A 17,926-nucleotide genomic window follows, 5' to 3' on the forward strand; every position below is an offset into this window, starting at 1 on the left:
CAAAAGCAATGGCAACAAAAACCAAAATTGACAAATGGGATGTAATCAAACTAAAGAGCTTCTGCACAGCGAAAGAAACTATCATCAGAGTGAAAAGGCAACCTACAGAATGGGAGAAAATTTCTGCAATCTACCCATCAGACAAAGGTCTAATATCTAGAATCTATAAGGAACTTAAACAAATTTACAAGAAAAAAAGAAACCCATCAAAAAGTGGGTGAAGGATATGAGCAGGCACTTCTCAAAAGAAGACATTTATGTGGCAAACAAACACGAAAAAAAGCTCATCTTCACCGATCATTAGAGAAATGCAAATCAAAACCACAATGAGATACTATCTTACACCAGTTAGAATGGGGATTATTAAAAAGTCAGGCAACAACAGATGCTGGCAAGGTTGTGGAGAAACAGGAACACTTTTACACTGTTGGTGCGAGTGTAAATTAGTTCAACCATTGTGGAACACAGTGCGGCAATTCCTCAAGGATCTACAGCCAGAAATACCATTTGATCCAGCAATCCCATTACTGAGTATATTCCCAAAGGATTATAAATCATTCTACTATAAAGACACATGCAAATGTATGTTTACTGCAGCACTATTTACAATAGCAAAGACTTGGAACCAACCCAAATGCCCATCAATGTTAGACTGGACAGAGAAAATGTGCCACATATATACCATGGAATACTATGCAGCCATATAAAAGAATGATTTTGTATCCTTTGCAGAGACATGAATGAAGCTAGAAGCCATTATCCTCAGCAAACTAACACAGGAACAGAAAACCAAACACCACATGTTCTCACTCATTAGTGGGAGCTGAACAATAAAAACACATGGGACACAGGGAGGAGAACATCACATACAGAGGCCTGTCGGTGGGTTGGGGGCAAGCAGAGGGGGAACATTAGGACAAATACCTAATGTATGCAAGGCTTAAAACATAGATGACGGGTTGATAGGTGCAGCAAACCACCATGGCACATGTATACCTATGTAACAACCCTGCACCTTCTGCACATGTAACCTAGAACTTAAAGTAAAATAAAATAAAAGTTTTCCATTCTCTTAAAGAGAATCATAAAGTTCTTAAAAGGTTTCAAAACAGGCCTGGCACAGTGGCTTATGCCTATAATCCCAGCACTTTGGGAGGCTGAGATGGAAGGATCACTTGACTCCTGGAGTTTGAGACCAGCCTGGGCAACATGATGAGACTTCTTTAAAAAAAAAAAGGGGGGGGGGGGGGGCGGGGCGCGCCAAGCATGGTGGCTCACGCCTGTAATCCCAATACTTTGGGAAGCTGAGACAGGCGGATCACGAGGTCAGGAGATCGAGACCATCCTGGCCAACATGGTGAAACCCCATCTCTAGTAAAATACAAAAATTAGCCAGGCGTAGTGGCACGCACCTGTAGACCCAGCTACTCAGGAGGCTGAGGCAGGAGAATCCCTTGAACCTGGGAGGTGGAGGTTGCAGTGAGCTGAGATCGTGCCACTGCACTCTAGCCTGGCAACAGAGCGAGACCCTGTCTCCAAAAAAAAAAAAAAAAAAAAAAAAGCAGCAGCTTCAGAACAAAAAAAATCACTTGAAAAATAAGTGTATCTATAAATACTAGTGTGTATGTATATATGTGGGTGTATATAATTTTTTTAAGAGGAAAGAGGAATCATGCTGTAAATTCAAACTCTAATGATAGGTCATGACTCCAAGAATAAGAATCATTGATCAGAGAAATGTCTGTATGAATTTCCCCTATACAGTGTATCAACATTCATAAGGAAAAGTCTTTTGGACCTTCCCAAACTTAACTTACATATTAAAAAAAGGACAGCATCTTAGAAGGCATATATTTTTTAAAATTCACTAAAGCAGACCAAATATAAAATAAAAGATATGATAGTCATTTTACTCTAGATGATTTGAAATTTTAAAAGTACATAAAATTAAGCCTTTGTATTCTTATAAAGTGTCACTAAAAATATTTTCGATGACTAATCAGAGTATAAACTGAAGTACTGACCTAGCCATAAAGATTTATACATTTATCAACTGAATCTCATATGCAAAAATGTATTCTTTATCAATGATGAAGGATACATGACAATCCACTGTTATTAATGGACTCTTTCCAACATGTTAGTGTGTCCAGAATTGTTGGGTTCTTGGTCTCACTGACCTCAAGAATGAAGCCGCGGACCCTCGCGGTGTTACAGCTCTTAAGATGGCGCGTCTGGAGTTTGTTCCTTCTGATGTTCAGATGTGCTCGGAGTTTCTTCCTTCTGGTGGGTTCATGGTCTCTCCGGCTCAGGAGTGAAGCTGCAGACCTTCACGGTGAGTGTTACAGCTCTTAAGGCGGCACGTCTGGAGTTGTTCCTTCCTCCTGGTGGGCTCATGGTCTCGCTGGCTTCAGGAGTGAAGCTGCAGACCTTCGCGGTGAGTGTTACAGCTCACAAAAGCAGTGTGGACCCAAAGAGTGAGCAGTAGCAAGATTTATTGCAAAGAGCAAAAGAACAAAGCTTCGACAGTGTGGAAGCGGACCCCAGCGGGTTGCCACTGCTAGCTCCGGCAGCCTGCTTTTATTCTCTTATCTGGCCCCACCCACATCCTGCTGATTGGTAGAGTCGAGTGGTCTGTTTCGACAGGGCACTGATTGGTGCATTTACAATCCCTGAGCTAGACACAAAAGTTCTCCACATCCCCACTAGATTAGCTAGATACAAAGTGTCGACACAAAGGTTCTCCAAGTCCCCACCAGAGTAGCTACTTACAGAGTTGTCCATTGGTGCATTCACAAACCCTGAGCTAGACACAGGGTGCTAATTGGTGTGTTAACAAACCTTGAGCTAGATACAGAGTGCTGATTGGTATATTTACAATCCCTGAGCTAGACATAAAGGTTCTCCACGTGCCCACCAGACTCAGGAGCCCAGCTGGCTTCACCCAGTGGATCCCGCACCGGGGCTGCAGGTGGAGCTGCCTGCCAGTCCCGCGCCATGCGCCGGCACTCCTCAGCCCTTGGGTGGTCGATGGGACTGGGCGCCGTGGAGCAGGGGGCGGTGCTCGTCAGGGAGGCTCGGCCGCACAGGAGCCCATGGAAAGGGTGGGAGGCTCAGGCATGGCGGGCTGCAGGTACCGAGCCCTGCCCCGCGGGAAGGCAGCTAAGGCCCGGTGAGAAATCCAGTGCAGCGCCGGTGGGCCGTCACTGCTGGGGGACCCCGCACACCCTCCGCAGCCGCTGGCCCGGGTGCTAAGCCCCTCATTGCCCGGGGCCTGCAGGGCCGGCCGGCTGCTCCGAGTGTGGGGCCCGCCAAGCCCACGCCCACCCGGAACTCCAGCTGGCCCGCAAGCGCCGCGCACAGCCCCGGTTCCCGCTCGCGCCTCTCCCTCCACACCTCCCTGCATGCTGAGGGAGCAGGCTCCGGCCTTGGCCAGCCCAGAAAGGGGCTCCCACAGTGCAGCGGTGGGCTGAAGGGCTCAAGTGCCGCCAAAGTGGGAGCCCAGGCAGAGGAGGCGCCCAGAGCGAGCAAGGGCTGTGAGGACTGCCAGCACGCTGTCACCTCTCATTAGTATAATCTGTATTGTATTGCGAAGTAACTGCCTAAATGCTTCACCAAGTTTTATTATCCATGATACTCACTGCCAAGTCTACCCAAAACACTGTAGGAGGCTATAATCCAAATTATTACAAAATTAATTTATTCATTTAAATCATGTAATTTCAGGAGCAATCTTTCTCAGAAGCTTAGCAAATTTTTTACTGCTTTATATTAAAATGCAAATGCATGAACTCTAAAAATCTCACCATTATTTTTAATTACAGAAAGAACACCTAGAGATTGATTTAAAATATATAATATATATAGTAAAATGCTTGTTTGTTCCATAGTAAAACTTAATTGAATGCTCAAGCAGGTTACAAATTTGCTTTAAGCAACTTTCTCATGAAGTTGTAGATTCTTAAATGCCACACACAGAGTTTCAGGTTGGAATTATTCACCTTCCTGCAAAATGTACTACAGGCAAATAATAATAACAAAAATGAACTAATTAGCTCAGCTGTATGTACAAAAAAAGCAAACATAAATGAGGTGGCTCCATATTTCATTGCTTTGTATGACTGTGACACATTCACTGCCATATTCCTGAAGCTAAAATTCGTATACTAATTTGGAAAGTAAACACAGTATGAAACTAGAAGCTGCAGCATTAGATTCTAGTCTATTATGCATTCTCCATCTGCTGTCCCACACTCACAATATTTAATTTTAGCAAAATCTAATTCAGTGTATCTCTACATGAATGCCTCATTAGACATCTCAAACTTTTAGCCTCCAAGATGGCCTCTCAAATAGGCTTTACTTCCCATCTCATTATCTAATATTTCATATCTCAGTATAAAGCATCACTCTCCATGCAGCTGCCCAAATCATAACCCAGGAATAATTCTTTCCTTGTTTTTAACACATCCTCTACATCCAGCCTAACAACAGGTTCTGCCAATCTACCTCTAAAATAAGCCCCAAATTTACTGACTTTTCTCCATCTCTCCCATCATCACCCTAAATATCACCATATTCTTATACCTAAGACTATTACTAGAGTCACTTTCATTCTTGACTCCTATTCCATTCTACATTGAACAGCTCTTATATCATATTCTACATCTCATCACTCCCCTGCTTAAAAGTCCTCCAATAGCTTAAAATCCAAATTGTTTTCCTTGGCCTACAAGGCCTTAGATAATTTGGTTCTTTCTCATCTCTCCTAACTCATCTCGGGCCACACTTCCTCCTCAGTCACTACACCTAAGACATGCTTATCTTCTTTTGACTTCTCAAAACATACCTGTTGTGGACTGAATGTTTACATCCCCCTATAATTCATGTTGAAATCCTAACCTCCAACATGATAGATAAGGTGGTGGGGCATTTGGGAGCTGATTAGGTCATAAGGGCGGAGTCCTCATAAATGGAATTACTGTCCTTAGAAAACAGACCCCAGAGAAAGCTCTATTTTACTCTGTGAGGACACTGTGAGGACACAAAGAGAAGATAGCTATGAATCAGGAAGAGGGCCCTCATCAGACACTGAATTGCAGGCACCTTCCTCTTGGACTCTAGCCGCTAGACTGTGAAAATAATCAGACGTCTTCCCTAATCACCTTAACGTAAACAGGTCCAATTCTAATTGGTCAATATTCTCAGCACTTTACTGCTTTCAAAATAGTATAAACGAAGCTTTGTGTACTGGCAATATCATAACCAATGAGGTTTATCCACGACATGATAATTGCTAATGGCAAACAGCATAAAACCAACTGCCAAAAAAATGCTTTGGGTCCCACAAGAACTAGATATAGACAAGTGCCATTTTTGCTACACAGAATGCTTTAAAAAAAAAAAAAAAAAAACTGGTGGGAAACAGAGAAGGGTATCCTTGAAGAAAAACCTGTGTTTATCTACACTTTTAAAAGGTATGCATAGGATCAGTTCTCTGGAAGTGCCTAGAATATTCCCACTTTAGTGTCTTTGCTCTTGCTGTTCCCTCTGCCTAGGAAGTTTTTAATCCCAGATAAATATGCATCATTTCCTAAACTGCTTCAGGTCTTCATTTAATGTCATCCAATCAGTGAGGACTTCCCTGACCATCCTATTTAAAATAACAACGCCCTTTCCCAACAAAGTCCTTTCTCATCTTCCTTTGCTTTTCTCTCATGGCACTCATCATCATAGGACACATAACACATATCACCACTGGTATAGACCACTGGGTCTGATATGACCACTTACAGACTCCCACTTGGTTCTTTTCAATTCCCATTTGCTTCTTTCTAATTCATTAACCATACTGCAGCCAAAGGGATGTCTTAAAAAGGGAAATCTGATTCTGTTATAGGTCTCCTTAAAATGTTTCACTGGTCTCCTACCATCCCACTCTCTATTCCCCCTGCCAGGGATTAAGTTCAATATTGTTAAAATGGCCTATAAAGCCCTGAACACGCAGGGTCTCTGCCTGACTTCCAGTTTGACCCCCTTACCACTCTCAATCTTGATCACCACATTCTAGTCAGTTATCAGAACTTAGTAGGCTCTTTGCTTCTGAACCTAGCCCAGATCATTTCCTCAGCCTGAAACAACTTTCATCACAACCACACCACTCTCTCTAGCCCTTCCTCCTTCCTCTACAACTCCAGTTATAAATGTAACAATTACATAAAAGCGATCTGTTTAATGCCTGGCTCCTCTGCTACCCTACACATTCAGAGGGAAGGGCTCGTGCCTGTCATATTTACCCCAGGGTCCCCTGTGCTTTAGCACAGAGGCTGGCACATAGTAGGTTCTTATATTGGCTAGCTAATCCACACTACTACGGTCTGGGCATGATTCTCCTATAATGAAGACTGAATTTGCAGCCATGAAGATCAAAGACAATGAATGTTGTTTCCAAGACTTGATTAAACATGAGAGTATAAACTCTGTGAGAAATATTTGTGGCAATGGAAGAAAGACCAATTTCCAAAAACTCACACAGACAAGTAATGAAAAATAACAGATGAAACAAGACTGGCCATATACTGGTGACAGATGAGACTGAGTGACCGATATAGATTCATTCTACTATTTTCTTTGCTCCCATTTATACAATGTAATCTCAGTGTTCCAAAGACTGATAAAAATCTGAATTTTGCTAAAGACTGTAAAAAAGGAAGCTTATCCAATATCAATCTTTCAATGAGAAAAAAGGTTCAAGAAGAGTAGTTATGCCTCCTACAGTTCTACTTAGGAATCTACTTTTATACCACCTACAACTACAACAGAACCTGACACTGTAACAAAAATCACAGAAATTAAAGACTCAACATAGATGCACACACAGGTAGTAGCTGCATTAAGTCTAAAAACTCTTGTTTCTGTTTTAGCAGTTTTTCTATGTTACCACAGTTATTTCTGGAAAGCTATCTATTTCCTTCTACCTAGTAAGTTCTGCTTAAAAAGAAGACTGATAAGGAGGGGGACGGGAGAACAATAAATATTATTCATCCAGGAAGTCCTTTTGAAATGAACTGAAAACATCTATCATCAGAATTAAGGTGTATGTGATTATTGCTTTACAATCCTTGAATTTGAGTCTTATGAGGTATTACCACCTTCATATTTGTAATAAAACTCCAGCTTTACAGACATCGCCTAGGGGAAGGGAAGGGAATTGGGGAAGGGGTAGAAAAGAAAAGAAAGAAAAGTCCAGCTTAGAGAGAAAAGTGACCTGCCGTGATCATACAACTGATAAGAGACACAGCAATAAATAAATAGATCAGGTCTGGTGCTCCATCTCAAAACAATAGTTTCTCAGTCCGATACTTATTCTACTATAAGCAGAAGTAGTAAAAACAAGGCAATGAAATGACAACCCACCTGTCTGTATCACACAAACCTCCAAAGAGCTGGAACCGCTGCATTTAACTTTATGTTACCTACCAAACAAAAGTATTTTCCAAATGTTGTGACTTATTATAAAATTACCATTAGCTAATCACCATCTCCTCTTAGAAACCAGTTTTAAGTTAAAATAGCACACTATCAAATAATTATTGTCTCTAAAATATTAGTTGAAAAAGCCTAACCACATTTTAGAAACACTGTACACTTTTAACATATTAGCAGTTAAACCTTGCCTTTATTTGCAAGTCTACAGAACGTATCTAATGCCAACCCTCCCCGCCTTTTTTAGATTGTATACTCCGAAAAGCAAGAAACTAAGTCATGGTAAAAACATTTTTTATAGATTTCCTCAAATCACTAGCTTATAAGAAAAACAACTTGATATTAAATAGATAATAGCCTGCACTTGTAGTAACAACTGCTCATAAATAAAAATGCTACTTTCTTTTATTTCTTGTGGCCATTAACTTTATTTCACAGAGAGGTTAAATATTTTTATATATAAAATGAAAACTCATTTAAAAAAACACTGAAAGGCACAGTATGTCCTAAATGAGTTTTCTTGGTTTCATAAGCTTTTCTTATTTCTCTTTCACAGAGTTCTGAGAAATTAAAATTAGCATTTGAAAGTATTCAAAAATTGTTTAAATTGTTGTTTAGCTGTTATAATCTACAGGTGCAGTTCTAAATGAAATAAATGTGCCATCTGTTATGTCACAATATTGAGAAATTTACAATTGCACTAACAGAAAGGTTTAATATCTCTGACTTCACAAATTAATAAAAACTTCTTTTGGAAGAAAAAACTCTACATAAAATCCAATTCCATAAATAAATTCAAACAAGACACTTCCTTTAGTTTATTTTAATAGGAAACTATTTATGAAAAATTGTTAATATTATTTCCTGTTAGTATTAGAAAGGAATAAAATAAAGAAGTCATGCAGTTAATATTTAGTTTCTCTACTCTCTGCCAAAGACCACACTAGGTGCTGGGGATACAAAAATGTAAGATGTATCCCAACCAGGCTAATTGATACACCAGCAAAATACATAAACCATATAACTATACCAGAGTGTGATAAAATACAAGAGAAAAAAATGCCTAAATGGACAAAAGGTCATGAAAGCTGAAAGCATTAACAGTTCTGCCTCCACTTTTCTATAAAGCTCTGTGAAGACAGGAGCCATGTTTGTCCCATCAGTGCTGGATGATCACTAGCCCCTAGCATAATGTCAGATATACATAAGGTGCTCAATAAATATCTGTTGACTAAAACAATAAAAGAAGGAAAGCTTCTTATAGAAAATGACAACTGAGATGAGCATTAAAGCATCAGTAGGAGTTAAAGGGAAAAAAGTATTCCTGATAAAAGAAACAGAATAGAAAACATCCACCTTTTACCCATTTATGTTAATTAACATTCAGCATTTTACTCCAAAATATATTTTCTACAAGCAACATTTACCAAGCTAAAGATTTTCGAAATGAATATTCTCATTCTGAATAAACAGAAAATAAAGTACCAAGGACTCCAGTATCCACAGCATACCTCTCATTAGACTTTGCTGTGGAGATCTCTCACAAGACTACTCAGTCATAGGAGAAGTACGTTAGCTCAATTATAGTAGTGTAAGCTTAATCATGATCATCACAAATAAAACCAAACATAATAGCTACAAAAATAATTTATAACCAAAAACAAAATGGAATAAAGTATATTTTAACCAAACATTATTAAGTTGGATTTAATCAAATGTCGCTTTAAAATTAATTTAATAAAATTTAATAAAGAAAAGTTTACAACAGTCACACACTCAAGAAACAATATGAGCCAAGGCAGAAATAGAAAAAAAGTAATTTTATGCCCAAAAAAATTGTAATAAATGCAGTTATTAGACTAAGTCAGCTACATTATGTTATACCCAGTTCTGAATGCGTAACATTTTGAGTCAGACTTCAGGTCAAAGATAAACATGAGCTGTAGCTTGGTTAACCAACCTTTTATGGGCTGACAAGATTTTCTTAAAAGGCCAGACAATAAATTTGTTAGGCTTGTGGGCCACAGTCTCCTCATAATGATTTAACTCTGCTACTGAAAGTAGCCAACGACAACACATAAGTGAATGAGTGTGGCTGGGTTCCAGTAAATCTTTATTTACAAAAACAGATGGCTGGCCCATGATCGTATTTGCCAGCCCTCTCCTGAAATCTAAAAGTGACTTCTCACTAACTCTTTCCATCAAGACCGCTTTACTCCCTTTCAAATACTTTCACATAAACTGTATTAGTGTTTCATAAGGCCTCTACAGGTATCAATGAAGCAAACCTAACAGATATTCTCTTGTTTTATAGATTAAGAAACTGAAGCTCAAAGCAGTTGACTTGACCTAAGGACTACTAAGACCTGAAACTAAAAACCAGGCCTTTGTTGTTCTTCTAACACTTAATCATTATCCTCCATACCCAATCTTCCAATGCCCCAAATAAAACATTTAAATCAGTTTTAGAATCCTCTGCTGAACCCCTGAGTTCTTTTTAACAGACTCAGCCATTCACAATAGACTTTAAGAACACCTACTTAACTGTCTAATTAAATTATTAACTTCAATTGTGAAGTTAACTCAAATCCTTCTCTCTTTACACAATCCTCATCTTTTTCTATTTAGGCTATCTTCTTATTTACAAGTCTCCTAAAATATCATTTAATCTTCAAATCACCAGCAAGAAACAAGGCCGTACACCTTCTTAAGGAGGTGTAAATTATTTTAATCATTTAATAAGAATTTGTGAACTCAGTAATAAAAATGTGGTAAGAGGCCTAGTGCTTAACTTTTCAAAGCTTATAATCTAGTTGAGAAATGCCAGATGTATAAATATGAAACTAAGGAGTGACTCCACGTAACCTAGGTCAAATCTAAAAATTTTAAAACAAAGAAATGAGAAATGAAAAAATGTAATTTACAGTATACACTGTCATAAAATACATGCCTTACTTGCTCTTGATACCACAGAAATGCCCTAAATTTTGTAAAAGGAAAGTTTAACGAATACTAAATACCTACAAACACTCATTTGATGTGGTAATAGCATAGTCCAAAAGTTAAAACTAGATCACACTTTTTAAAAATTATGGCAGGTGAAGGTTTTCTTCTGTTTTATTCTAGTCATTGCCATGAAAGAACATCTACTGGGCTAACTCCCAGGCCAAAAACACTGTTGAAGACAGAAGAATTACAGGACATGCCCTCACTTTGCATCATAGGATGGGACTGGAGAACTAATCATGCAAGTTGAAACTAAGCAAAGTGATCTTAATAACTAATAGGGACAATTACAATTGTTCCACAATCTTTAAAAAATTTTGTCAAAACATTAAAAACTCTTACCGTTGGTTATAAATATACACTAGAGGCTGAGCGTGGTAGCTCATGCCTATAATCCCAGCACTTCGGGAGGCCAAGGCGGGCAGATCACTTGAGGCCAGGAATTAGAGACCAGCCTGGCCAACATGGCAAAACCTTGTTTCTACTAAAAACACAAAATTAGCTGTGCATGTTGGCACATGCTTGTAATCCCAGCTACTCAGAAGGCTGAGACATGATAATCGCTTGAACCCGGGAGGCAAAGGATGCAGTGAGCTGAGATTGTGCCACTGTATTCCAGCCTGGGTGACAGAGTGAAACTTCATCTCAACAAAACAAAACAAAACAAAACACCACAATAAATGTATACTGAAAAATAACAAGTTAAAAGAAATCCTAATATTTATTTAGTACATTATAATTTAACACATTAGAAACACTGAGAACTGTTTTATTTTTAAATGTTATTTAATTATTTTTTTTTAGAGACAGAGTCTCACTCTGTCACTCAGGGTGGAGTGTGGTGGCACAATCATGGCTCACTGTAACCTTGAACTCCTTGGGCTCAAGCAATCCTCCTGCCTCAGCCTGCCTAGGACTGTGGGCACATGCCACCATGCCCTGGCTAATTTTTAGATTTTTTTGTAGTGATGAGGTCTTGCTATGTTGCCCAGGCTGGTCTCCAACTCCTAGCCTCAAGTGATCCTCCCAGTTGGGCCTCCTAAAGAATGCTGAGATTACAGCAATGAGCCACCACACCCAGCCAAAAGTGTTTTATTTCTTTGTAAAAACTTAAGAACTATAGTTTGAAGAGTGCTTGCTTTCTCAACATTTAACTCATGGGCAAGCATCTTTCCCATGCCTTAGTGAATTGAAGTCATTTTTTCTACATTTTAATCAACTTCTAACATTTTATTATTTGTATTTCAATGTCATAAAATATCTGACAGTTCCTTTAATATGAAGTTTTTTATAGCATCACTTCCTTTGGGACATCTTCATCCTTTCGTCACAACTACTTTCCTTATTTATGTCAGTAAGTTCACCTTTACTGCATATAAGTTCCTCAGTAAGTTCCCCTGGCTGCATAATCTAGTCTCTTGAAGGGCAGCCATGTCAACATTTCCAAAGTCAGCTGTTGCTTCTATAACTCCATTTCTTTCTATTCAAATTTCATTCCCAACATTATCAGTTTGTTTCTTTGTTGGATTTACATCTCTCTTGGCCAATTCCCTTTTTCAATTATCCATTTTTATAAAATGTTACATGGGCTTATTGCTGGAGACAACGAGGCAACACGACTATGTGCTTTGCTATCTGTGGGTAAAATGAATAACAGACATAGAGAGGCCAATCACTGACAGACATGGAAAGAAGTGACATAATTTATCACCGATCATAAGCTCATCTGTTGTTATGTAATGATTCCTGGACTAAACTAGCAATAAAGTTTGCATTTTATGTAATTATCTGCAGTTAATATACCATGGTAATTGAAATTTGAACCATACAGTTGGGGACCTGGTGTTACTTAACTAAACCATGATAACTGAAATTCATGCATACTGGAACCATGTAAAAAGGAGGACTATCTGTACATAAAACAACTGTTTGAAGGCACTAGAGGGTGATCAATGCAGGCAAGCTCACAGAGTTATTTACATTCTCCAAAACATGAGGGATACAGAGATGAGCACCACATTCCACTTAGCTTTTTCCTTGGGAGTATTTTCTAAACCGCAGCAAGGAGAAAGGGAATTGAAGCACAAAGCAAGTCTACTGTCCTGAGAAAGCAGAGGTTGGAGTTCAATCCCCAAACAAGTGGAGGTATCTTTGTACATATCCAGAATTTTCCACTGTGACCACAGAAAGGTCATGACTAAGGAATAAAGACCACATCCTTAGAGTAATGGCATTTCCTTCAGAAGCTATACCCAAGTTTATATGACATATGCCATACATTATGGGCTAAGCAATCAGTCTAATGCTAGAGAATCCATGAACAGAGGGACACCAAAAGAGCAGAATGTAAGGTATGACTAAAAGTAGCTTCTGTGCAAATCTGGGCACAGAGGCTACAATTTTAACTTGTACCACCAATTCTAAAATGTATCAATTACTCACAGGGTTATGGCTGTATCATATTTTATAAAGTGGTATTCTAAAATTAAACACTATTATACTTACCATTTTGCAATCCCATCCAGAGTTGCTTGTGATCTTTTTTCTGCATTTCATTGATTACTTGACTTTTATGTTTTAAAGCATCAGCTTCTTTCATACATGACATAAAATGAGCTTCAATTGCATCCTTAGATGGACAGTGCAGAAGGTCTTTTTCTGGAAAACTCTATCAAAGGAAAAAATACACATATAAAACAGGATACACACATTACAATATTAACCTCTTAAAAGAGAACTATATCCCCCAGTTTTTCAATATTTCTAGTAAACTATCTCTTAGCACTGAAATAACCCAAAATACTTTAAAATTTAACTTAAAAATCTTTAGCTATTTGGCCCATTTTGTACTTTTCCCAAATAATTCTTATGTGTTTTATAACAACATGAAAAAAGGCATCAAAGGGTAATAATCTGAAAAATAGCTTTTCAACTGACCATACCAAGTATTGGCAAAGATGTGGAATGGAGCCCTCATACACTACTAACAGAAATGTAAAATAGTATAACCACTTTGGAAAAGTCTGGTAGTTTCTTAAGAAGAGTAAACAGACACCTACCATCTGACCCAGCCATTCCACAACTAGGCATTTACCTAAGAGAAATGAAAGTATTATGTCAAAAAAAAAAAAAAAAAAAGAAAAAAGTATTATGTCCATTTAAGGACTTGCTACATGAATGTTCACAATAGTTTTATTTGTAACAGCCCCAAACAGAAAACAAATCTAAATATCAACAGGTAAATGAACATATAAATTGTGGCATAAACTTATTCACTTTGACTAAGTTAAGCTTACTATAAATCAATTAGACCTCAATAAAGCTGTTTAAAAGTAGATTTTAAAGTTAAATAGCTAAATTTACATTCTATAACTTCACTGATTCTTTTAGGCAGCTAAAGCAATGCTCATTGGACATATAGGGAGTTACGTAAATGAGACGACTGATGCACTTTTCACTGAAAAAAAGATAATAACAGCTAACAGTTACTGAACACTTACTGTGACACTGTATTAAAACTTTTTATATGGATTATCTTATTTAATCCTCACAACACTTGAGGTAAACATTATTATTATTGCTATTTTACAGATAAAAAAATTAAAGCTTAGGGAATGTCTAAAGTCGCAAGTGTCATTCAGCTTGATAGTCACGGGGCTAGGATTTAAGGCTAATTTGACTCAAGTCCTACATTTTAACCACTGTACAATATCACTTCCTCCAAAGACTTAAATATTTAAGATAATCATTATATTCAAACATTATTTTACAAAGTTATTATCCTATATGTCCTTTAATAAATTTAAAAGGAGCTAAAAATGGTAAAAAAAAAAAAAAAATAGCATTTAGTTATAGCCTACTCCGGTTACTGTATTCATAAACAACATTCAATTATCCCTGTCATGGAGCTTTCATAAAAAGAATGAAATGAAAAGATAAAGAAATAAGCTCCTGAGTGACTATGAAACACTGATGGAAAGCAGGAATTAGAAAGTGATTAAAGATACCATTCCTCATCTCTCTCAGTAAACTTTTTTAATAAGTCAAACTTATGATTCACATACAGTGAAATGCAGAAATCAAGAGTACAATTAAGTGAGTTTTGACAATGAGTAACTGTCAGCCCAAGTATACAGCATTACCATCACCCACAAAAGTTCCTCTGTGCCCTTTGCAGTCAGTTCCCTCATTCCCTTCCCAAGAAATCACTGATAATGACATAACACCAGATTAGTTTTGCCTGTAATAAAATCTCATATAAACAGAATTGCAGCATTATGTAACTTAGTATCTTTCACTTAGCATATTTTTGAGATTCATTCCTGTTTACTGCACATATCAGTAATTAATTCCTTTTTGTTGCTGAGTAGCATGCCATTTAATGAATACACCATAACCTGTTTATCTAAAAACTTGTTAATAGACACTGGGATTGTTTCCAGATACTGGCTATTATTTAAAAAGCTGCTATGAACATTAATACACAAGTCTTTTATAGACACGTCTTCATCTTTCTTGGGTATACAGCTGGAAAAAGAAATGCTGGGTCACAGAGTAAGTGTATGTTCTAACTTTACTTAAAAACTGCCAAACTATTTTTCAACATGATGTACAATTTTACACTCCCATTAGCAATGTATGAGAGTTCTGGTTACTCCGTGTCCTCAAACTTGCTACTGTCAATCTTTTTCATTTTAGTCATTCTAGTGAGTGTAATGTAATGTCTCTTTGTGGTTTTAATTTACATTTCCATGATGACTAAAGATGTTGAGTGCCTTTTCATATGCTTGTTGGTAAATTCATATATGTTCTGTGAACTAAGTTTTTTGCATTTGTTTAAAAGCAACTACTAGGGAACAAGTTGAGTATAATGTGAATTTTATGGTTGCATATGTAAATACTGTTCACAAGAAATGCTAGGTGAACAGAAAATTTCACCTAGCTAAACCAATCAGCTAGGAAAACATACAATGCACACATGTGCACACCTCCAAAATGGACCGGCTACTTCAATTCATGTTATGAGCTGTACTCATCTACATCAGGTGCTACGATTTCTTGTCGGATTCCAGAAAATCCTCCTTTCACTTCACCTGTCACGGCGCAAGTCTTCCATGTCCACTTCTGCAAGCAAAGTTCCAGTCTTTGCAACATGAAATACCATATTTATTGTAGTATTTATGCATTTCTCATACGTTTTACCTGTGTAAAACTGTGGTATGGTTTTTACTAGGTTCCTGTTTGTCAGTTAAGTTTGTGGATGTTGTGCCTCTAACCCTTTGCCCCAGAAGTAACCCTTTCCTCCATAAGTCCTGTGGTTTTTACTGTACAATTTTTAATAGCAAAGTTAAGAACACATACGATGCATTATGGAAGTGCTTACACTGAGCAGACATTCTTGCCTTTTTCCTGATCTTAGGGTAAAACATTCAATAAACCATCATGTAGCATGACTTTAACTGTAGGCTTTTCATATCTATCCTTTGTCAAACTGAGTAAATTCCCTTCTATTCCTAAGCTTGCTATAAGTTTTGATGACAAATACGTATTAAATTCTGTCCATGAATCACTTTTTCTGTATCTATTGATTTTTCTATTTTATTCTGTGATTTACATGGATTGAGATTTTTTTATTTTGAGAGGGTCTCACTGTGTCACCCAGGCTGGAGCACAGTGGCACAATCACACCTTATTGCAGCCTCAACCTCTGGGGCCCAAGCGATCCTCCCAATTCAGTCTCCTGAGTAGCTGGAACCACAGGTGTACACCACCACACTCAGCTAATTTTTTAAATTTTTTTTTGTAGAGATGAGGTCTCCCTATGTTGCCCAGGCTGGTCTTGAGCTTCTGGGTTCAAGTAATCCTCCTGGTTCAGCCTCCCAAAGTACTGGGATTACAGGCGCGAGCCACTGCACCTGGCCTACATGGATTGAGATTTAAATGTTGAATCAATTTTGTACTCCTAGGATAAACTCAACTCAGTCATGGTGTGTACCGTCCTTTTTAATTATTACGAGATTCAATTCGCTAGTACTTTGTTGAAGGCTCTTGCATCCATGATCATGAAATATACTGGCTTATAATTTTCTTTTAATGTCTTTATCAGGTTTCAGTATCAGGGTTATTCTGGCCTCTAACACAAGTTGGTAAGTGTCTCATTTCCGGAAAAAGTTTGTACAGAGTAACAAAGCTCGTAAAGTTTGTAATATTATTTCTTAAATATTTTATTTCATTTTATTTTTATTTTAGAGACAGGGTCTCACTATGCTGCCCAGGCTGGAGTGCAGTGGCTATTCACAGGTGCAATCCCAGTACTGATCAGCACAGGAGTTTTGACCTGCTCCATTTCTGACCTGGGCTGGTTCACCTTTCCTTAGGTAACCTGGTGGTCTCTTGCTCCCAGGAGGTCACCATATTGATGCTGAACTTAGTGCGGAAATCCAATCGACATAGCACACTATGGCCCAGAACTCCTGGGCTCAAGCGATCCTCCCACCTCAGTATTCTGAGTAGCTGGGACAACAGGCATGTGCCACCGCGCCCGACTAGTTCTTAGGTATTTTATAGACTTCACCAATGAAACTATCTGTGCAAGGTGTTTTACTGTCTGAGGCTTTTAAAATTACAATCAAATTTACTTATAAACAGCTATTCATTTCTGTTATTTCTTATGTCGGTTTTCGTGCCTTGTGTTTTCATTGAATTTGTCCATCTGTCAAATTTATTGGCATAAAGTTATTTATTCAATTAATATAAATGCATTATATAATGTGCAGTCTTTTGTGTCTTCTTTCACTTAACATGATATTTTCAAGGTTGTAGCATATTATCAGTAATTCATTCCTTTTCATGACCAAATTATACTCCATTGTAAGGATACGTACAGTATTTTGTTTATTCATCAGCTGATGGACATTGGGTTATTTCCACTTTGCCTATTATGAACATTCGTGTATAAGCTTTTGTGTGGACGCAAGTTATTTCCCTATTTTGCATATCAGATTTACATATTCAGTTCTCTTGGGAATATTACTAGGAATAGAACTGCTGTGTAACATGGTAAGTATATCATTTGATGACATACCAAACTGCTTTCCAAAAAGGCTACACCATTTTACATTCTCATCAGCAACGTGTGAAGGGTCTAATTAACCTATACCCTGTCCATCATGTGTTACTGTTTTCTGTTTTTTTTTTTTGGAGACAGGGTTGCACTCTGTCACCCGGGCTGGGTTGCAGACATGCGATCAGGACTCACTATTCTTCCCAGGCTCAAGTGATCCTCACACCTCAGCCTTCCAAATAGCTGGGACTATAGGCACATGCCACCACACCATGCTATTTTTTTAAAACTTATTTTAGTAGAGATGAGTTCTCGTTATGTTGACCACACTGGTCTCGAAATCCTGAGCTCAAGTGATACAACTGCCGCATC

General features: G+C 38.0%; 1 protein-coding gene across 1 annotated transcript in view; it reads right to left on the reverse strand.

Moving 5' to 3' along the window:
• ATG5 (autophagy related 5) overlaps positions 1-17,926 on the reverse strand; it is a gene marked incomplete at its 5' end in the record, with an annotated part of 140,103 nt that overhangs the window by 81,089 nt on the left and 41,088 nt on the right. The window contains 1 exon segment of the mRNA NM_001132922.1: positions 12,997-13,159. Within this exon segment, the coding sequence (NP_001126394.1) occupies positions 12,997-13,159 (163 nt within the window).

Source organism: Pongo abelii, chromosome 5 (assembly GCF_028885655.2).
Source record: "Pongo abelii isolate AG06213 chromosome 5, NHGRI_mPonAbe1-v2.0_pri, whole genome shotgun sequence".
Classification (NCBI taxonomy): Eukaryota; Metazoa; Chordata; class Mammalia; order Primates; family Hominidae; genus Pongo; species Pongo abelii.